The sequence below is a fragment of the Cornus florida genome, unplaced genomic scaffold (genome assembly GCF_030987335.1).
Source record: "Cornus florida cultivar Cherokee Brave unplaced genomic scaffold, ASM3098733v1 CherokeeBrave_3.0.0_Hap2_Chr03, whole genome shotgun sequence".
NCBI classification, from domain to species: domain Eukaryota; kingdom Viridiplantae; phylum Streptophyta; class Magnoliopsida; order Cornales; family Cornaceae; genus Cornus; species Cornus florida.
The window spans coordinates 17254991-17278660 of record NW_026775573.1 but is presented as its reverse complement, the minus strand read 5'-3'; the positions used below and the strand labels follow the sequence as shown (position 1 = coordinate 17278660).

The window sequence follows — 23670 nt, the reverse complement described above, 5'->3', positions numbered from 1 at the left end:
TTTCATAACTATACTCCTACATCTACATTACTTTATAAAACTACTTGAATGCACAAAAACATTTCAGAAAACCTAAAATTTTAGTTTGGATCAAAAGGAATTTGGAACAAAGTCCTTTATAATAGAAAAGTGCTTACAAGGTACTACCAAATGCAATATGTAACAAGCTGTCAAATTAGAAGCACTTTGGTGCTAGTGAATGTTTTTACTGGCAACACTTCAAACAGCCTCCTCTTCTACTATAGTGTTTTTCTTTCATAACTCCATACCTGAGATTGAATCCTCTGCTATCTGGCCTCCTGCTCTAATGGTGTCGTAAAATTTTTCTACGCATTTGTTTTTAGTTTTTAACATATTTGTTCTATGTTTCCACATTGAAATAAATGTTTTTAAACGTAATTTAAATGGGCAAAAATTAAAAATAATAATATTGGAAAGAGATTCTAACACATTTAAATTCTGTTTCAACATATTTATTCTAAATTTCAAGACATAAAATATTATTATAATATAGGTCAAATTGACTGATTTTTTTTTACAATATCACTACAATACTGATTAATACATCATGGGATCTGGGCTCCAACTTTTAATAAAATTAATAAATAAATATTATATGCCTTGATCCTCTTACAAAAGAAAGAACGAAAAAAGAAAAAATATATGAATGAAAAAAAAAAAAAAAAAAAAAAAAGGGCAGCACTTTTAGAATTTACTTTATTTGACCTTTTTGAATTCTCGCCACTTGGACCACTCGCTTCTTTGTAGAACAGAAACTCGTCATTGTCGTCGACCGTAAGCGTGTTATTATAGTGTCTCTCCTCCTTGCATCAAGTTTCAAGAAAAGAGAGGTAACAAACGCTTGCACAAACTGAGGACTCAGAAGCCAAATGTTAGTACTCCAAAGAAGTAGACATATATAGCACCTTTTTGGAATGGCATGGCCTTCTCTCTCCTCTCTCTCAAAATCCCAGCAATCTCACTGACCCTCATCACCACTCTCCTTTTCTTCCTCCTCCTCAGACCATCATCATCCCCAATTCACCCCTCCGCAGATCTACCAATCCCACACAGGTCCCTCCTCAACACCACCCTACAATCCTGCTCATCCATCACCCAAATCCCACCTCACCAACGCTGCTCTTTCTCCCTCCTCCACTGCTCCGGCGACTCCAATGGCCTCCTCAACTACTTCTCTCTCCACTTCTGCCTCTTCCGCGAAAACCCATTTCTCTCCATCCCCTTTCTCTCTCTGTGCATCCTCTTACAGTTCTATATCTTGGTCAAGACCGCACAGGACCGATTCTCTGTTGTTGTCACCAAGCTCGCGACCCACCTCAATTTGTCCCCTAGTATGGGCGCTGTGACGCTCCTAGCTCTCGGGAATGGAGCCCCGGACGTGTTCGCATCCGTTGCCGCCGTCCGTGGCGGCCAATTGAGGACTGGGTTCGGTGCGATTTTGTCTGCGGGGACCTTCGTTTCCGCCTTTGTTGTAGGGTTTGTGGCAATTTATGCAGCACCCTTTTCAGTTGATCCTGCACCGTTTGTGAGGGACGTGTTGTTTTACTTGACTGCGGCTTTGTTCTTGTTCTATGTGTATCTTAGTGCTGAGATTTTTCTTTGGCAGGCAATTGGGTTTGTTGGGTTTTATGTGTTCTTCGTTGGGTTTGTGTTTTGGATGGATTTAGGGATGGATAATGGGAAAGGGAAATGTGGGAGTGAGAAGGGTTCGGTTGGGGATGTTGAGGTCCATAAGGGTTTGATGACATCGGATAGCGAAAATGGAGAAGTAATGGAGAAATTGGACGAAAAGAAACCTGCTTCTGGTTTTCAACAAGCATTTGGGCAGGTATGTCTGATATTCAATTTATGTTGTTCTTGCCTTGTTTATAAGCCAATGTACATATTTTATCTTAACCTTTTTTACTTTTGAAATCTGTAATTGGTAATAGAAGAATGACACTAGTTCAGTTACCAAGTGTCAATAAAAATATATGCTGCTAATAATTCAATTTATGTTGCTCATGCATGGTTTATAGGGCAATGTGCATATTGTATCTTAAGTATGCTTATGTTAGAAATCTGTAATTGTTAATGCAAGGATGACATTAGTTCAGTTACCAAGTGTAATGCAAGGATGACACTAGTTCAGTTACCAAGTGTTAATGAAAAAGTGCTGCTAATAATTGGATCTAACTGTGTATTGTTTTTGGAGACCTAATACAATAACTTGATCAGTTATCATAGACTTAACTACAAATCCCTGCTGGAAAATAAAATGTTGGAGGATAGTTGAATTCCTTTTCTATGTAATGTTGTATGAGCTTTATCTGCGACATAAATTCTTTTATATATGTGTGTGTGTGTGTATATTTTATGGAGAAAGACATACACGAGAAGGATAAGTTATACCTGAACAAGAAACAAAACAGAAAGAAAGAAAAGAACTATATGATCGCTTAAGAATAACCAAAGCTCTAGCCACTCCTTGGGGGGAGGGAGTGGGTTATAAATGACCTGTAAATTGTGGAGGAGTTGCAGCTATGACATGATTTTTAACCTTCTCAAACTCACCTAGATAATGGTACCTCAACATGTTAATGGTTTCCATTGTATTTTTTTTTTCTTTTCAAGATGGTTTCCATAAAATTTGTCATAATTGATTTGTTGTACTGTTGTGAGTTTGCCGCATAAATCACAAAATGCACATTTCTAACTAACTTGATTTGTATGATGAGAACAAAATGCTACCAGTTTAGCATGTTCTTGTAATGAAAATCCACTGAAATAATTAATATTGCGTAACATTTACCTATTTAAGGCAAGCAAGAACAATAATATTGCATCAACTCTCTATCCCTAAAAATGGTTTTAGTTGGCAATAATCAATTTATTGATCATGTATATGGGAAAATTACTGGAAGTGACAATGTCCATCACAATCCCTTATTGAATTAAATTCTTAGGAAGAAAGAATAGTTGGTACTCTTCATATTGGGTTTTAGTTTGATTTAAATACCAATGGTACCTATGTCAACTCTATGAACCCGCCCTACAATAGTTAAAAATCATGTGTGAACCCAATTATGCCAATTCCTTCACTAAGGGCCATGATGTTCCTCTACTTTGCAAGGATCATCATGTCTCTTCGTGCTACTCTGATTAAGTCCCTCTGCCCTTCAATTTATCCCTTTGTAGTGGATTCATTTTGACTTGTATCGTTTCTTGTGGGTGTCATTACTTTGTTGTGAATGATGGTACCAATGCACCCTATTTTCTTTCATCTGGACCCTGGGTTTGTGCTATTGAAAGTCGTTACAAAATTCTGGCCAAGTCTTTCATGGTTGATGCATTGATATGTTCTTTTGGTCCATTTGAAAAATCTCTGTAGAGGCAGATACCTTATGCATGGGAACTCTTTATTCTGGTTCTTGTCTCATCCATTTCATTATTTTTTTTATTTATTTTTTTTCATGGTCTGTCTAATAGAGTAGAAATCAAATGGCCTTCATTGACATGATATGATTGCAATTATAGTTTCACAAAGCTCGTTTTCCAGAACATTACGATGGAAATGTGTTTTGAGGGAAACCTGTTCCTAGAATGGTTTGCAATCTCCCTAGAAATGTTATGGTAATGTTTGGAGACATCTAGGAGACTTTAAGTAGCTTTGTCTTATCATCTTTAAATCTTTCCCCTCTCCCTGATTCCATTCGAGGCCTTAAGATTCCTTTTGGAATTTCACAACATGGCCCTTATCACTTTTATTTTTTATTTATTTGTTTATTTTATTTCCTTCAAGGTCGTGTTTCCACTTTATCTTACCATGCTCTCTTGCTTCTTTTTGGTCCACTTCTCAAATTTTGAACTGTGACTGGAGTATGGGAAGAAAGGAATATATGCATGAAGTTTTTTTTTTGGGGGGAAGTAAGGGCTTGATACCGTTAGTCCACTAGCCCGTTGGTAATATATGCATGAAATTCTTTTTCATCTTCCACGTAGACATCAAGAAGTGAGCCCATAGAATATGTAGTTTATTTAGGTAGGAGTCTCTAAAACAATTGTTCGCTGTTAATTAATGTGCATCATATAATATATCCTACACAATAACAACAACAACAACAACAACCAAGACTTTTCCCAATTATTTGGGGTCGGCTACATGGATCCCATGTTTCCATTCCGGTTTATTTAAGGTATAGCCTCAATCGATCCACATGCTACCATATCTTTCTTTACTAACTTTACCTGCGTTAACTTTGGTCTTCCTGTTCTCCTAATATTACCCTCAATGTGGACTATGTCACTTTTCCTAACTGCTGCACTTAAAGGTCTTCTTTGCACATGTCCAAACCATCTTAACCTATTTTCTCTCTAAAAATCTCCAATTCGTGCCACTTCAACCATCTCCCGAATGCGATCATTTCTAATTCTGCTAAAAAGATACACACACACACACACACACACACACACACACACCATGGTATATAAAAATTCTCACTGGAATTGAGAACCAAAAAATGCCAGTGCCAAAACAACTGTCATATATCTCTCATCCATAGAAACAAATCAATTTTAGACTTCTGAGCAAGATTAGTTTTTAGTGGTTGCTGCCATGTTTTGATGGTTTGTCCCTTGCCAAAATTGTGCTGGCCTTGTGTTCCGCACCAAATAAAATAATATGTATATACACACACACAACAATGTGATTATTGTTGGTTGTACCTCTTTGGTTGTCAAGCTTGAGTAAGCGTTGTATAGGTATAACACAATCTGGATTCTGGAGCTATAAAATCCATTGAAACTACTTCATATGCGATTATTGTTGGTAGTACCTCTTTGGTTGTCAAGCTTGAGTAAGCGTTGTATAGGTATAACACAATCTGGATTATGGAGCTATAAAAATCATTGAAACTACTTCATGGTTCCATTACTTTGCATGTACATGGTTGTGTGTGTATATTCATATTATTTTATTTGGTAAGGAACACAAGGCCAGCACAATTTTGGCAAGGGACAAACCGTCGAAACATGGCAATCTGAGGGAATTTTGTGTGTGTATATACATAAAAATCATTGAACAATCTTGAAATCATAGTCTTTCAACTTTAAAAGAGTATCATGGAGCAACTTCATGGCCTTATTCTGGTCCAAGGCCCTGAGTTGGTTGGAGGAGCTTAGTTTTTATCCTCCTATATACTTTGCATCCACATGGTTGTGCCCCTTGCTATTTTTGTTGATAATACATATATATTAATAAAAGAGGAAAATCTTTCTTCTCTGTCAAAGCCTTTTTTTTTTGTTAATTTAGTTTATGAATATGGGAGATTAAATCTTGTGATATGACCCTAATTTTTAGAAAAAACATAGAGTTTGTTAATCTCTAGAGATGTTTTGTATTTTCATCACTTACTAATACTTCAGTGGACTAACCTTGAATTAGCATCCTAAAGTAAAGTTGTTGCTTCACCTTTCCAGTGTGCAATCACTATTTAGTAATGGTTCTTTGTATCCAATATAATTATCTAAAATCATGAAGCCTAAAATGGTGTTTCACACATGAAAATTGACATGTTAGAAAATGTCTACACGTAGTCACATTGTTGCTGGTCCTTTCCATGAGTAAACTTTCATTATAAGCCGCATAATGTTTTCAAGCCCCCATATACGGGTAATTACTATGAACTACAAATTTAAGCTCTTGTAGGAAAAACAAGGTGATAATTTGGAGTAAGAATGAAAACTAAAGAGACCAAATGTTACTAACACGGTAACTCTGTATTGAGAAAATGTTAGAAGACGCAAAAAATTATTGGAAGCTAGTAGGGGCTATCAGAGATTATCTAGGATTTTGTAAAAAGACTAAACAAAAAATGAGGTTTCAGTCAAACTAAGACTTCAATTTTATTTGCTATTCACTAAAGAAATGGTGGGGAAATCTATGATAATGAAGAATGATAACTACAAGCTTTCTTTCAGATTGAAAGAGCTATGTTCTTCATCATGCTTGGTTAGACACATTTAGTTATAAGCAAAGTAATAGTTTTTTTTTTTTTCAAAGATGATGGACAACTGGACATATCGTGATGTTGTGTGAGATGCTCAAGAAAGAGGGGATAAATAGTTGTGTGGCAGAGAATCTGAGTTTTCTGCTGAGTAGTTTGCACTCTTGTTTTCAGTAAAACATTGTAGAATTGGTAGTTGGAGTCAGCGGATGACTATTTTGAGTTGCTTTATGCAGCCCTCATGGCAGCAGATGTTAAAACTATTGGAGTGTCGATTGAAACAATACAAAACTGACTTTATAAGTGCTAAACTAATAATCTGTGTTTACTAGTCAATTTGAACAACTGATTTCCAAGCTCCAATATAAAACTTATCCAACATGCTATGTTTCCAGCATTGAAGTGAAGCACCTGTATGAAAGCGCTAAATAAACCAACATAAAAGTTGGAAATAGCTGTGGAAATGAAGAAACAGCCAACACCTTGCTTGAGGAACAATTTAACAGTGGTATATTGGGCAGAAAAGAATGATAGTGATAAAAGCTAAATGGAGTGTTGCATGCCTTATGTGGATTATGTTAAAAATAAAGATAACGATGATGGTAAAAACTAGGTTTGGTTTGTTGAAATTATGATAGATCTATTTATAAATTATCATAGAATGAAACATCTGCTGTGAGTTTTATGTGTCTGTTTAAGTTAGTTACAAATGTTAGAGCAACTACTTATCAATCCTTATACTGAAAAAAGGATTGTAAAGAGTAACTGGATATTGGACTGCTGAAACACTTGTGTTGCAAGCTAAATTCTGTGGAAAGTAAGAACATAAAAAATTTGGAAGGGCTGATAACATTGAAAAGTAATTGAACAATGCTATTCAGGCCCAAGTCTTGAATCACATGCATCCGGCCCAAGTCTTCGGTTGAAGACTTGAGCTTGAAAATAATTATTCAAAGTAATTTTAAGTTAATTGTACTTGGTAAATATGGTTGACTGCCAACCCAAACTGTAATAATCATATTATTTAGAAGAGATCTACCTGTATGGACTATGGAGAATAACATGCCTCTTTTATATATGAAGGCATCTCCTTGATGAGACACATACTATATTGAAATCTGCAAATATGTAAGAAGTTCGATTATTTATGGCCTATAAAGAAAGTTCTTGTGATTTTATACAAGCAGAATTGAGATAAAATTTATTAGCTAAGGTTGGTGTTGCTTTTATATTTAGGAGTTTCAAAAACATTTCTCCCTAAACCTTTATAACTCTTCTTTGGTTTAACTAGATGCCTTATTTAAATTTAATGTTGCCATTCATATATTAATTAATTAATATATATATATATATATTACAAATTAGGTTGGACTCATAGTTCTACTACTACAAATGGGAATATGAGATTGTGAAATTCAAAATTGATGGTCCCTAAAGAAAGAATCTGATTAGTAGTTATTATTTTTTGTCTTGTACAACATGGATTAATGCACTTGAAAATGACAAAGCAGTCAGGATCAGGAAGTGATAAGGAATTTGTGCTCAAGTTTTTCTGGTTGTTTTTGGAGGGATATTAGATATGGTTATTTTATTGAAGTATTAGAAGTGTTTAATTTCTTTGAGTTCTAATTGGGGGGAAATGCCAGTCCAATTTTCCAAATAATGAGTGTGAAGATATTGAGGGTGTTGAACAAACTGGCCAGAAGGCCAGTCTTGCTTTATGCTATAAAATGTTGGTCAAGAAATAAGAAAATAGGACTTTAAAACAAGCAATAAATAATATGAATATGTTGAGATATATGAGTGGCAACATGAGGTTAAAAGTCCATCTCTAATGGCATGGATAAGTGCAGTGAGCAAAGACCTGATGGCATATCCTATGACATAGACAGGGCAAAAAAGTTGTTTCTTCTCCGCACGTAACTGGTTGACATGGTTTTTGAGACTTTGTTGAGTTCACTGAATTTTGTCCCTCGATTTGTTTTGACAGTCCAAAAAGTACAGAAGTCTGTTAAGATTAAGACCAGATACTAACAAGCCATTTGGATTCTCATAGATATTGAATCTCAATTTAGTTTTAAATAGCATATGCAATGATTATAGTATGCTTTAGCCAACACTTAACTAGTCTTTGTTTTGCTCAATTCTTATTTAAAAACATTGGCCATTTTAGGATTTCATGAAATGGATTTTCTTAGTTATTTAAAACACTGGTAATTTTTGGATTTCATGAAATGCATTTTTTTTTTTTTTTAATTATTCATTTTTAGAGAGAGCTCCATTTACTAGAGTGGTCCCATTCTGGAGAACCGATTCTGTGTTTAAAGGCCATAGAAGAACAAAATGGACTGATTTTACTTTCTTAGAACATCATGTACATGTACTAGGGGCACTCTTATGTAATTGCCAATTGTGCTATTGCCCAAGGGTTAATGGTGGCAGCCTTTTCTTTTAGGGAAAAGGAAAGAATGGGCATCAGTGGCTACTTCATGCATACCAATTGTGCTATTGCCCAAGCAGAGTTTGTCCCAGGACTGTTTAGCGAAGGGGAATATATTTTATTCTTTCACTGTTCAGATGTTTCCTTGATTGCTGACCTAGCATACTTCTGTTGGGATTTGATCATTTGAAGTCAGTTGTATAAGTTGTTCCAAAATGCTTATGCATGGTGATTTCTTATAATGTTTTGATAAATAATGCTGTTGAATACAAGTAACTTTTACTAGCATGCTGCTACCCACTGAACTATATACCTGACAGTGACTATTCTTTGTATCCCTGTAAGCTGAGAAATTATCCTGATGAATGGTCATCAAATCTTCTCATTTGTAGTTTAGTAAATATTTGTAGTTCCTTGCTTCTTCTTTTTTCTTAATTCTCTCTTTTTTGTTGTCCACAGATCTCGAAGGCATGGGAGATTCCAGTCTCACTACTTCTGAAGCTCACAATCCCCCAAACTTCACCTTCTGAATGGAGTAGGTTCTATCATTCTGTCAACATAGCTATTTTCCCTCTTGCCATTTTGTACTCTTGCAACTCGTTCATACCACTAAATCATCCCATCTCTTTTCTTATTTCAAACGTCCATTTCCCTCTCTGGTTGGTCGTACTCTTTGCAAGCTCTTCTCTAGCAGCTCTTCACTTCATAGTGGAAAAAGAGCCCCCCAAAACTGAGCAATTGCCAGTAGTGCTCCTAGCATTTGTAATGAGCGTATTTTGGATCTCCACTGTGGCCAGAGAACTCTTGAACTGCCTTGCAGCTCTTGGAGTGCTTCTCAAATTGCCTCCTGCTCTCCTCGGGCTAACAGTACTTGCATGGGGAAACTCAGTGGGTGATCTTGTCGCCGATGTGGCAGTTGCAAAAGCAGGCCAGCCAGCAATGGCCATGGCTGGGTGCTTTGCTGGACCCATGTTTAACATGCTCTTTGGGCTTGGAACAGCTTTGGTGATTCAGACAGCTGATATCTATCCGAAAGCTTATGAGCTCCATTTTCACGTGAGTATCGTAATCGCATTTGTGTTCTTGCTTCTCAGCCTAATGGGGTCCCTGTTGGTAGTACTTTGGTGCAGATTCCGGGTGCCTAGATTTTGGGGATTCTGCCTTGTCGGCCTCTATATTGTTTTTATGGCAGTGAGCTTAATCATTGCCAAGTTTTCAGTGTGATTTTTCTACCCACCTAAAGAACGGCTGATTCGATCACTACTAAATCAATAATGGCAACCCAACGGATGATTATGCAAGCAATTCAATATCTGGGTTTTAACAGCTTACTGAACCAGTCTACGCTTTTCAGCATTGCTCATGCTATAAAGAATGTGTTGATCCAAAGGAGGGAATAAAGGAGAAAAAAATGCAAGGTCATGGATATATTCCCATTTTCAGTTTGAAGATAGATTAGCTTATAACTTGTACCATTTTTTTTTTTTTTTTCCTTAATTCTTTTGATTTGTTTTTCTTGTTTATCCCAAGTTGGGTAAAAAGTGAACTTTACAGATGATAAAATGTTAAATGATTCATATCATAGTTGTAATAGTTATATGGATCCACACTCTTGTCAAGTGTAAGCTTGTACTCGTTCAATTTGATTTTACTTGGTTACTGCAAAAATTGGTTTGTTGTAGAAGGTTTATGGATTTATCTAGTTAAAAACATTATGGCATTTGTTTGTGGTTAGCAAATTGAACTATCAATATTAGGTTCGATAAAAAGAACTGATTTAATGCTCATGAAGAAAACTTCAGTGATCTTCTTGATGATCATTGCAGAAATTGTCTTTACCAGTATGAAACCTTCTGTGCACGCTCTGGTGTGGGTATATTTTGATAGAGTGAGTGATGCTATTTACCATTTTGTTCCCGTCAATGACAATTTGTCACACAAGCCAAAAAAAAAAAAAAAAAAAAAAAAAAAAAAAAAAAAAAAAGAAAAAATAAAAAAGAAGACAACACACAACAAAATGAAACAACATTTATACATTTGCTTACAAGGCAGGTGGTGATTGGCTAGTAATTTCCTATCATTTATTTATGGGTAACCCTTCATGTTATGCCAAATCTCACCTAGTGACTGTTGGGGTTTAACCTATTTGTGCATGATTTGGTCCTATAGGGTCTTTTTGTAGTGTAATATATAATGAAAAACGAAACTATGATTGGGCATGAGCACCTAAGGCAGGAAGATTGACAGCAATGTGATTCTTGCCCATGACTCCTCAAGGGTTTCTCCTCCAAAGCAGTAAAGCTTATTTCCTGGAATGGTTTTGGGGACACCTGGAGGGCTTGGATCATGCAGGGTGGTAACTTCTGTCCATTACTCAGTTCTTGTCAATGGTGTTCCTGTTGATTTCTTTTCTGAAGGTAGAGGTCTCATACAGGGATGCCCACTTTCTCCTCTTCTGTTCACCTTAGTTACCGACTGCTTTTCTCCAATGGTCAATAATTCTGTAGTAGATGGTAAACTGGATCTCTGTGACACAATCAGAAAATTTAGATCCAACATCTCCCATTGCTTCTTTGCTGACAATCTTTTCATTATTCTCGAAACCTCAGTTAGAAATGCTGTCAACTTAATGAATATATTCTGACGAAGTTTCGGATTATTTCTGGTCTAAAGGTGAGTAGAGAGAAAAGTCTAGTTTTCTTGTCCAAATCTGTGAGGAGGAAAAGCAGTATTTTGAGAACATTGGACTTCAAAGAAGGCTCTCTCCAGTCACATACATAGGCTCTCTAGAGTCACATACATAGGCTTGCCTCTGATTGATGGAAGAGTGAAGAAAGCTCATTGTTCTGCCCTGTTATCCTTCAACCTATCTATGGCAGGTAGAGTGGAACTCGTAAAATCAGTAATCTCCTCCTATTATTACTTTTGTTGGGCCACTGTATTTTCAATTCCTGTAGCTGTACAAGAAGAGTGAAGAACTTTCTGTGGAGTGGGAGACATGACAAGAAGAAAGCCCCTCTATGAAGTGAAAAAGTGATGAGATGCATATTCAGCTCTACCTTACGGGTGTATCTGGAATGAAAGAAACAGAAGGGTGCATGGTGTCACAGTCCATTCTCCTCAACAGTTGGCAATGGAGTCGTGTTTTGAGGGTCTTGATGCAGTTGGCTTATCCCCTTCAGATCTACCACACATTTCTTAATGCTGCTATTGGACTAGTTGCTTTAGTGTTAATCAAGCTGTTCTTTTTTTCTCTCTATTGCTGCAGTATTGTTATTCTTCATGTTTAGGGTATGCCTTGCCTTGCTTATTTTGTATCAATAAAATTATAAAACCATTCAGAACAGAAAAAAAAGAAAAAAAGAAAAAAAGAAAAAGAAACTATGCATTAATGCATACAATTTTCTTGCATGATTATACAATCACAACTTGATTCATTTTTCAAATTCAATTTCTTGGTGGCTACACTGTGCAATGTTCTCTTTCAGTTTATTTTCAAAATATTTTAGCTAAGAAAGTTGACTGTTCATTGCATGCTATCACCGTTAGTGTTTGTTTCTATTTTTACCTGATTATTATTCCTACCCCTACATTTACATGTCACTCTTTCATTTTTGGATGTCGGGAAGAATCCTTTAGCAGTGAAATTAAGAATCCTTTAGAAGTGAAATTTTGTAAGGGATTCTTCAACTAGAGGGGCATCAATATTATGAGATTCTTCAACTATGAATATTATGAGATTCTTCAACTAGGGGGCATGAATATTATGAGATTCTTCAACTAGAGGGGCATGAATATTATGATCAGATCAATGTGATTTCCCCAAGATGACTAGTTCTCATAAAGGAGAAAGATAAGCATAAAGACAATTACTACTCGAGTTTGTTATTTTTACGATTTAATATTTGAAATTTTGAAGGAAACTAAGTTCCAATACAGGAATATATCGACTCAGTTTCGTCTACTACTATAATCCTATCCTTTGGAGAGGTCTTGTGCCATACTCTGTACCTCGAGCAACCTTCCTACTTTTACTTAAATTTATTAGTTATAAGAAAATAAGATATAGGCAGATAATTTTGATTTTCAGTCTTTCTCCTAACTTTAAGACTTGATGACTACCTTCCTGTATAGGGGTAGAGGTCTTCTGCCACAATCTGTACGTTGAGCAACCTTTGTACTTAATACTTAAATTTATTAGTTCTACATACACTATAATAACTCAATGTTTGGAGAAGAAAATGAGATATATGCAGATAATTTTGATTTTCAGTTTTTCTCCTAACTCTTAGTACTTGATGACTTCCTTCTTGGGCTCATCCTCCCTAACGAATCCATAGAATACATTACAATCAAAGAGTAAGGTTTAGTCTCTAAAATTTTCTATTTAAATATTTACTATTAGTACAAAACTCAATACTCTTCTAAAATATTCTCTAATCTACAAATTCTTAAAAACTCACTAATATATTAGACGACTCCTCCCTGTCTCTAGACACTACTCCACAAATTTTAATGTGTCTCAAACTTCAGACTTTTGTTATCGTATATGTTACATGTGCATTAATACTTATCTGCCTTGCTAGTTTTGTGTTTGCAAATAACTGAAAATTACAAAAATTCTGATTGGTTGAATGTTTTGAAAAAGACTTAGGGTCCGTTTGGCATGCGCTTTGTTTTAAGCATTTTGTTTTTGGCTAAAACAACAGAAACATTGTTTTTACTGTAAGAGTGTTTTGAAAAAAAAAATCGGAAGCACGTTTAGGGACGATGTTTTGTTATGAAAATGTCAGAAACAAAAACACATAGTTATGGTTTTGGGCCATGAACAATTGTCAAAATAGAAAAAATATCTTTTTGGTGTTTTGATTTTGGGCCACTGTTCACGAAGTGTTTTAGCACTGTGTAAAATAACACAAGGCCGAACATATTTTTGTTGCCAAAATCGACAATGTAGCAGTCCCAAAACAAAAACAACATAAACAAAATGAATGCCAAACGTGGCCTTATTTTTCAAGAGCCATCTTAATTCTCCTTTTTCTAAATTTTTGAGAACCAAAAAACCAAGCAGACCAGTAAATAGGCTTTTAAGTGTCTAAATTTTTGTTTTGTTTTGTTTTCTCTGAGTTTTCTTTGATTGATGCATTTAACAAGTACGGACATACATGCAGGTGTATATATCACCTATATGCATGTGAAAAAAATTGAAATTTTTTTGGGTAATATCAAATATTCCTATCGAACGCGTAGTAGATTAGAACGTAGAAGCAAGATTGTACCTTTAACGGATCCACATTAGTTTCTAGTTTTTAGGTAACAGGAGGTTTTTGTTAACAAATTAAAATTATGCTTAGGTACACTATATTTAATTTTTGGTCCACATGGTTTTTGGTACGTTCCTACCAATATTCATGTTAAAGTTACAAAAACATAAGGAAACCACTCTAATAAATTAATAAATTTTAATTACACTCACCCTCATTAAAGTTTATTTTATTTACAGTCAAATGAAAGTTTGTCTCTTTTTTTTTTTAACAATATACAGTTTGATAAAGTTAACTGAAAACTCTCGGCACTTTGAAAATTGCAAAAGGGATGCCTTATCCACCCTGGTGTGGCCAGCTTTGAAGAATTTTGGGACTTGGAGATGACATACAATATTCCTACTATGGCCGTTTCTAGTGCCCCATCTTCCATCTCTTCTTTTTGGACTCCTCCTCCTAGCTAGGGATGTGCTCAAATTTAACGTGGATGCGTCTTTTGATCATCTCACAAAGAATACCATATGCTGTAGAAATGTTTACTTTTAAGAAAAAAAATTAAATTATTTTTTAGATTTTGAATGATGTTATATGTTTATTTATTTATTTCTTTCTTTTTTGAATAATATTTTTTATTTTTCAGTTGAGAAATATTTGTATATTAAAGCGTTTAATTTACCCTCTTGTAAACGTGAATATGCATGTTTTTATATGTTTAAGTTATTATCTCACATCAAAGATTATTGTCTAGTAATATCTCTTTTGTCTTTAAAAGAAATGTTAATGATTCGAATCCTCCAAGAACTAACTTTTTTGATTCTTATTGAGAGGAATTTTCCTTGTAAAATCTTGGCCGGAATCATTGCTGTTTTGATTATACTTCATCTATGTGTGTGCGGACAATTCTGAGTGTTGACTTCGATTTTGTGCACCCTTGGGTTGTGTTGGGTATTTGCGTTTCTACGTGTCATGTGGCCAGGTGGTCACTATTTTTGTGAGTGTTTTTTGATATTTTTATTTATTTTTGTATTTATTATTTTGGTGACTCTTTTCTCCATCGTTGAATCAGTCTTTCTTGCTTCTTGATAAGCTCTGTCGTGATATTCAACTCCTCTTCCATCACATCAATCTCCTATAGAAATATGACACAGGCACAACAAAACTGTTTGATGTGACCCAACTGAAACCACGCTATTGAAGACCCAATAACTCCGGCGACCCCACGCACAGTCAGAGATCCATTGAAGACTCATGCAGAGAGTTGCTTGCTGGTTCAATCAATACCCATGCTGAGAATTTCAGCAATGTGAAGACCAACCGAGAGCCTTAAGCTTCAACGACAAGAAATTCGGTGAATAAGAACCTAGAAATTTCAGTCTTCACCGGAAATCTCAGTAACGTGCACTGACATGTGCTTCACTGAAGACTTAATTGTGTGTGTGTATATATATATATATATGTTTTTATGGCTAGAGGGTGGTGGTGTGGATGGTACCGATGATGGTTGGTCAAGAGAGAGTAGAAAGAGGAATAGTGAGAAAAAATAAAAAATAAAAATATTTTATTGGGTAAATACATGCTATAGGGCAAAAAAAAAAAAAAAAAAACATATATATAATTGGGAGGTTCAAAAAAAAAAAAAAAAAAAAAAAGAGTTTAAAGTTGAGGCTTGACAAAAAGATATTCAGAAAAAATTTATCTATTTTTTTGGACAAAGATAACCTTGAAGGTTCAAAAATGAACCTAACATGAGAAATTGATCAAATTACCTTTTAACCGTTTAGGAGATTTTTTTTAAATTTATAATTTAATAAATTGGATTAATCTACCCTTATGAATAATTTATGCATACAAAAAAAAAAGTAAAATATATATATATATATATATATATATATATATATGTGTGTGTGTGTGTGTGTTAACTTCTTAAAAATGTAGACATCTAAAATGATATATATATATTTTCTTTTTTACTGGGGATAGAAAAAAATTGATATGTGAAAGTTAATTATTTGTAAGTTTTTGGACATGGATCAAAGCATCAAAATCATAAGTGAGGAAAAATTTATAATTTTAATCAGGAGAATGCATTTGAGATAAGAAGAGATGTAGTATTTTATTTTATGTTGAGAAATGCATAATATTTTATATATAATTTAAATTTAAAATACATAAAGATATACTGGTACCATTTTTTTTATTTTTAAGAAAAAGAAATTGGTTTAATTTTTAAAATGAAAGAATTAAATATCTTAATTTAAAAAGAAAAAAAAAGTAATAACAAAATATAATTTATTTGAAATATATGTATTGGATAAAAAATTATTTTAGACGTTTACATTTTTAAGAAGTTAGGATATTTATAAAGTAAATAACAAAGAAAAAAAAGTAAACAATATAAAGTTTTTTTTTTTTTTTAATGTATAAATTGTTCATGAGGGTAGATTAGTTTAATTTATTAAATTGTAAAGTTAAAAAAGTCTCATAAACTGTTAAACGATAATTTGGTCAATTTTTCATGTAAATGGGTATCTTTATTTATTTTTAAATTTTTAAAGAATGTCTTTATCCAAAAAATAAGTTTAATATTCTTTTGTCAAACTACAGGTGTGACTGTACTTTATTAAAAAAAAAAAAAAAAAAAAAAACATTTAATTGGCTTTTCAGAGCCCAATGGCACGTGATAATTCATACAGTTCACCAGGACGTGAGCATCGCTGGTTCGAAGATAACATCAGAAAGAAGGCTAAAAACGTCATTTTACAAAAAAAAAACAGCATAGTATACCCGACAAAAGCGGCGACTTTCGACAAACAGAGTCAGAATCGAAAGTCTCGCTTTCTCGGTTTCGTTAAGTCCGTCGATCAAACAAAAACAATCATAGTTACGGTACTTACGTTTCTCAAACCCTAACTAAGGTCTATATCGTTAAATAACCTCAAAGAAATTTGGGTTCCATTTATCAATTATTGGTCAAAGTTCTTCGATTTTGTCTTTTATTTATTTATTTTTTTCCTTTTGGCATCTGTTCTTAATTTTCGTAGTTTCCGATGTTTTAATCTGATAAAATTAACTTCCTTTTTCAGGTGATCAATCTTTGTGAGGAGAGCAGCATAGATTCGAATTTAAGAGGTACCCTCTTTCTCTCTATATTATATATTTAATAATTTTTAGGAATATATATATATATATATACGTAAATGCCACAAACATGTATTCGGAATAATTTATATTTTTTATATTTCCTTCTAATTAATCAATATTTAAAAGAACTTATATATGGGAAAAATGTTTACTTTATGGTCCCTTAATTTGCTAAGACAGGTCTATTTTATCTGCTTTTAAAGAGTTTTTTATTTTATCTTTATTTTTTATGTGTTTGTGTGTTTACTCTGTAGCCTCCTCTCATCAAAAGCAACATTGGATGTTTGGTCCTCAGTAAGAAAGATCGAAATTAGGAAATTATGTGTTCGATGCCTTTTTTTCCTTTTCCCAAGCTGATAGAAATCTCTAAAGTTAGACTCTTAAGGAATTAATGATGAAGAGTAACGGTGACGAGAGGATCCAAGTTTACATTTAATGAGCCAATTTGTATGATACTTCTAGTAAGATCATCTTTATGAGTTGAATAATCAAACCATCCAAATCATTTATGGATTCATTAAATTTTAGTGATAACCTTATATTACGTTTGAAATGTATGGAGTTGCGTGACAAGTTTTTTGAGACACATGGGACGCATTGGATTGGAAAAAGATGTGGGACTTTTCATAATCTAAATGTTTTTTTAGGGTCCTTGGAAAATTTCAGAATCTAAAGATGTTACACGATATGATATTCTTATATATATTTTTTGTTTTTATCATATAATGATTTAGCTTCATCTAGGGTGGGAGATAATTTTTACATTTCCTAAACAAAAGAATACTTTTTCAAAGCATTTTGGAAATGCCTAAGAAGCATTTTAAGACACTGGCTAGCTGGCCAGGCTTTTGTCCTCTGAGCAAAAAGTTTAAGCTATTAGGTAGTCTTGCATACTCACCTACGGTCTTACATATTTCCAAGTCATTTCCCATCCGGATCTGATGTGGGACAAGCTCTTCCTAACACTAGTCTAGTGCATGAGGCTCTCGCTATTGCTGGGTTGGGAGAGTCAGATGTATGTTGCCTTACCTCTGTATAGAGTCTATAGACAGGTTGTTTTTGGTTTCGAAACTAAGACCTCCACGCTCCAAGTCGCAATGGATCAACCTTACTGTTATGCCAAGGCCCACCCTCATTTTAAGTAAGAATGAAAAGGAAGAAAAAGTATTGAAAGTTTTGCAGTTATTAAATTGAGTGTTCCAAACTCTTGGGGAATATGTGTTCCATAATAAATTTCATTCGTTCATATACTCTTTAGATGTCATCAAGCCCATCATATAATTGTTCATATTCTTATTTTAGTTATCAACTTCTTTTTCTATCATGTAACCTAGGTCTTATTTGTATCTTATTTTAGTTATCAACTTCTTTTTCTATCATGTAACCTAGGTCTTATTTGTATCCTCTGATACAGTTGCCTTTTAGGTTCCCAGTGAGTGCCTCGTTCAGTTTCAAACTCCTTCCTTTTTTTTTGCTTCCAAGTGGGCGTTCTTTTCATTGTCTTGTCTCTTCTTGGTTCTGCTTCCTATTCTACTAACAATTGTGTACTTACCGCATTTGCATTTTTATTCTTGTTTTGGCTCATCGGATGAGTCTCCTAGAAGATAATGCTTCAGAAGAGGTTGAAACCAATTGAGCAGCTTGTTGGTGTTTACATGCTGTAGGAACATATAAAATAAAATCAAGGAAGGTAAGTTATAAGGGTTAGGAAGATAATTCACATCCTGGTTCCGTAGGACTACTTGCAATCTAAATGGCAAGACTTGTTCATTAGTAATCCTCCTTCTGATGTTAAACGATTGATGAAGTTTTGGGAAGTCTTGTTCCAATAGAATAACTTGCAGCTCAGCTGAGTGAGATTTATTTGATTGACTGGAAAAATGTCATAAAAATGATGCAATTTGAGATGTTAATTTTGAGCAGTTATACAAAGGATTCAATTCTTTTACCTCCCACTTTATGGTGAGAAAAAGGTTTCTTCTACATTGAGGGTAGTTCTTGTGAGAACTTATGAAGGCAAAATTTTAGCTTTGTCTCACTATTTTGGTGACATTTGAAAGAAAGTAAATTAAGAAGACTTATGAAGCTAAGGTGATCCTCTATAGCAGAAGAGTGTTTTGTCTTGTTCGTCTTTATTTTTTATTTTTTATTTTTTATTTTTCTGTGGATAGGAACATTTTTTTTTTGGGTGGTATCTTTTGGCATCAGTATTAAGATTGAATTTTTCTTCCATGTGCAAAGAGGAAAAAGACTGCATGACCTCTTGGTGAATTTTTTGCCTTCACTAGCAACTTAAATTTTGCAGCATCTGTCTTCTTCAAACTTTAGATGTTTGGCACAGGTAAAATGAGAGAGAATTTTTTTGGAGAGTTCAAACTACTGATCATTGTTTAGGGTTTTATTTTATTTTATTTTATTTTATATATAAATTCAATTGTTGATAGTGTATAAAATTTTCGTTTAAACCCATTTAAATTATCTATTAAGGGTAGAGATCTATTTTTATACAGGGAAGAAATAGCAATTATCCGAATTCACTAACACCTAATTTGGTATAGTCTGACAAGCTTCTCTATATCCCCAAAGTCTTTTATCCTTAGCATAGAATCTCAGTTGTATAGATAGCCTGGTTCCTACAGGTTGTGGTCAACAAAAACTTATAATCGGAGCTGCAAATAAACTGGATAGTTAGCTATTGATATTTTCATCTATTGAGGAATAAGTATAAAGCTTTTTCTATTGACATAAGAACAAAAAATGTTGAACTTAGAAGGGTTTCTGATAATTTTTGAAGTGGTCTTTCTGTATTATAGGATGTCGAGTTAAATTTTGTTCTTTTATAAATATATGCATTTTGAGTTTTTTCTATTCTACAAAATGTGTTTGTGGTGGATATTATTAGAGAAAAAGAAAAACTTCCATATAATATTTATAGATTTGGCAAAGCCTAAGATATGGTTCCTAGAGGTATGATATAATGGGTTTTAGATATGAAAAAAGTTACCTTAGAGATTTGTTGGGCTGCTGAAGGGCATGCATGATGAGACGATGGTTGTGCTAAGAAGAAATGCGGGATAAACAAGTGATTCTCAATTACTATAGGTTTACATAAAGGATCTATATCTTTTTTTCCTAGCTATGGATGCAGTAGTAACATAAATACTGAGGTTTCATGATGTATCATGTATGATATGCTATGATATCATTTTGATTGATGAAACCAGGAAACTAGAGTAGTGATAAGTGCAAACTAGAAGTTTGAAGAGGAACTATAGAGTAAAAAAGGTAAGACTAAACCTGAATATGTATATGTATATGTATGTTTTTGTAAAATTAGATATGCAAGTAGGGATGTAGTATAGATCAATTGTCAAGAAACACCAAAAAACGAACATTTTTGTTATCTAGGTTCGATTATGCATAGAGATGGAGAAATTGGAGACGGCGCTAATCATGGATTTAAAGCAGGATGGGTGAAATGGAGGAGTAATTCTGTATTTTTTTGTGATTTCCGTATACCTCTAAAATTGGAAGGCTACTTTTATAGTTCAACTATTACACTAGCCACACTTGTAGGACAGAATGTTGGACGGACAAAAACATGTTCTTAAAATGAGAGTGACAGGATTGCAAACGTTTTGTGAGATGGTTGATGTAGTAGTGCTAATTGGAGGTAAATGAGAGAAAATTGACTGAGATGGTCGGCCATATGCAACAATGGCCTATAAGTGCACTGATTAGGAATAATGAGGTGGTTTTTGTTAAGGGTAATGTTAGGGAAGGGGTTCTAAAATTAATGAGTTGAGATTGTAAAGAAAGATATGATAGCATGTGATTAACTGAGATTAACATTTTACTGTGAATAGCGAAACAAGATTCATACAGCCAGTAGCCAGCCCAAATAGTTGGAAAAATACTTTGTTGAGGAGAGTTTAAATTCAGATTTTTGCAGCAATGATATTGCTAACACATTTGTGTTTAAATGCTATATCATTCCACTTCTACTACTTAATTACATGTTCAATTTTGTCCTGTTATTAACCATAGAATAACTTTGGCCTCTATTATTACTATTTCTTTTTCTTTTTATGAAAATACAAAAGACAGAATGGATCAGCAGGGGCATGGACATCAGCAGGTCACTGGTGTTGTCAGTACTGCAGCTCTGCCTTATAGTGCAAACTCGTATGAACAAAACCAAATGACTGGGACACCCGGCCGAGGATCAGTTCTTGCATCTGTTGGGAACATGCAGTCTGCTGGTCAGCCAGCTGGAGCTCAACTTGCACAGCACCATCTTGCCTATCAGCATATCCACCAGCAGCAACAACAGCAGTTGCAACAACAACTCCAGTCTTTTTGGGCCGGCCAATACCAAGAAATTGAGAAAGTTACTGACTTCAAGAACCATAGCCTTCCCTTGGCAAGAATCAAGAAGATCATGAAGGCTGATGAGGATGTTAGAATGATTTCAGCCGAGGCACCAATTGTATTTGCCAGAGCATGTGAGATGTTCATTTTAGAATTGACTTTGCGCTCTTGGAATCACACCGAGGAAAATAAGAGGAGGACACTCCAAAAGAATGACATCGCAGCAGCAATAACAAGAACTGATATCTTTGACTTTTTGGTCGACATTGTGCCAAGGGAGGATCCGAGAGATGAAGCACTTGCTTCAATGCCAAGAGGAGCAATGCCCGTTGGAGGGCCTGCTGATTCACTTCCCTGCTATTATATGCCAGCCCAGCATTCACCTCAGGCTGGAACTCCCGGGATGATGATGGGCAAGCCTGTGATGGATCCTGCTTTGTACGCTCAGCAGCCTTATCCCTACATGGCTCAACAAATGTGGCCACAGGCACCACAGCAACCACAGTCGCCATCAGATTCTTAGGAATTGAAGCGCACAAATTTCAAAAGGTGAGTGCTGTTCTTTAATATGATTAGTTTCTACTAAACTCCGAATATCATAGCAAATTATATGTTTCAGATAACTACTGTTGTGCTTGCACTTCTTTGTCCTCCCTTCTGAATTTGGTATCTTTATCTTGAAAGATTCTTTTCTGTAAAATAAAAATAAAAGGCTAGCCCAGTGTGTGAGGCTCCTGCCACTGCGGAGTCCAAGGGCATCACAGACCTAATGGTAATTGTTTATATAAATCAAATTTTATAATTATTTATTACTTTCCCTCATGAATATATGATTAAATACTGGTCTCTTATTTTTGGTAAGCAAATAGATATTTTGTTTAAGGGAGCCATTGCTTTGATGCAATGTAAAAAGCTCGGGCTGTCAAGTCAAGAACAACCACCTTGCGCAAATAATGTCAAATGTTAGGTCTACCTTTATCCCATCTCTCTTACCACCTTGAAATGATGAGGCCAACATTAGGGTATGACAAAAGCTTTAAAATGTGGGTTCAATTACACTTTCAGTGCAGATGAATCTCCGTGCCTCCGTCCATTTTCTGATGATAACTGCAACTTGCTCGGGCGTAGTTGTAATTCTTATTGTTATATTGCTGATGAATTCTTGCATCCATTTTGACATTTCCGATTATAGAAAGGTTTATGCAATTTGCATTGTAAATGAAGATCAAACTAGATACGCCTGGTAAATTTTTTTTTTTTTTTTGAACATCTTCAACTATAGCATGTAACCACGTTCCACATTCTTAATTTTCATTAAATACAATTTACCCTTTTCAATTTATTTGAAGTTCAAAGCCAATTTGTGTACATTTCTGCGCAACATCCCCCTCTATCCTCTTCTCAAAGCCCTAACCATGTAAATATCGTTTTCCATTCTATTCAGAATTTACATGTGAAAATAGTTTACGTTGTGTTCTTATTGTGTTGAATTTTATGGATGCTGTTCTTATTGTTAATGGTAACATGTGAATTTTGACAGAGCGGAAGGAGAGAGCTTCAGTACGGAATGATACACCCAAGATGCCAGCTGAAAGAAAGGAGCCTTTGGTAAAGAATACGCTCACGTAGCATAGTTATCATTAATATGTCTTTCATTGGTTGTTTGCTCTTCATATCCTGTCAGTAAGGGAAAATGTTGTCTGAAATAGCTATATAGAAATGCTACCTCATGGTAATGATTTTTCTTATATAAAATGCCAAAAACTGATTGCAACTGTTGCGTAGGAAATTAATATTACTGCAGCCTTTTAGGCTGCAGAAATAGCCCCCTTGTTTACTACACGTGGTTTTCTTTTAAACTGTTTAGTTGTTACTGTGATTGTGTGAATTGGATGTTGCTTGAACCAAATGCCCGATATTAGGAACAGCATATGGAGAGCAAGCTTTTATGTTTGTGTTGAGAGGAAGCATATCGTATGGGCTCTTCGCTGATTTTCTTGATCGTGTGCTTTTTCACCAGTCGTATAACTGCATCTTTTCATGCCCAACAACTGGGAAGGTAAAGGCTTTTAATCAGCCGTGTTCTCTAGTTGATTGAGGGTGATGAGGGGGGTGGATCAGATTTAGATTTAACCTCTTTATCCTTTAACGCGAACATTTGTTACTATAATATCCTCACATTTGAAGCCATGTTCTTTTACAAATACTTGCTAAAATTTAACCGTGAAAAAATATGAACTGAAAAATGAGCAGGACAAGTGATTGTTATTTTGTGTAAATCTCCTTGACTGGTTTTCATAAAGAGAACATAGTCATTTTCACCTCGTTGAACGAACAACTAGGGGTTGTACAATTATTTCTAATCATATATGTGAAGTTGTCCTCTGTTCAGGACTAAATTTTAATGATCTCAAATATTTGGGATCTGCAGACATTTATGAACTGGTTC

The 23670-nt window shown here is 34.6% G+C and overlaps 2 protein-coding genes across 2 annotated transcripts; both read left to right on the top strand.

Annotated features, from left to right (window-relative positions):
* Positions 1-794: 794 nt before the first annotated feature.
* LOC132299731 (cation/calcium exchanger 5) lies at positions 795-10165 on the top strand. The gene is made up of 2 exons (XM_059796523.1): positions 795-1849; positions 8905-10165. Exons 1-2 carry the CDS (start codon positions 941-943, stop codon positions 9667-9669), a joined length of 1674 nt encoding a protein of 557 aa, XP_059652506.1. The 5' UTR covers positions 795-940; the 3' UTR covers positions 9670-10165.
* Positions 10166-16364: 6199 nt separating this feature from the next.
* LOC132299729 (nuclear transcription factor Y subunit C-3-like) lies at positions 16365-22995 on the top strand. The gene is made up of 4 exons (XM_059796521.1): positions 16365-16595; positions 16793-16838; positions 20954-21770; positions 22762-22995. Exons 1-3 carry the CDS (start codon positions 16380-16382, stop codon positions 21742-21744), a joined length of 1053 nt encoding a protein of 350 aa, XP_059652504.1. The 5' UTR covers positions 16365-16379; the 3' UTR covers positions 21745-21770; positions 22762-22995.
* Positions 22996-23670: the final 675 nt, after the last annotated feature.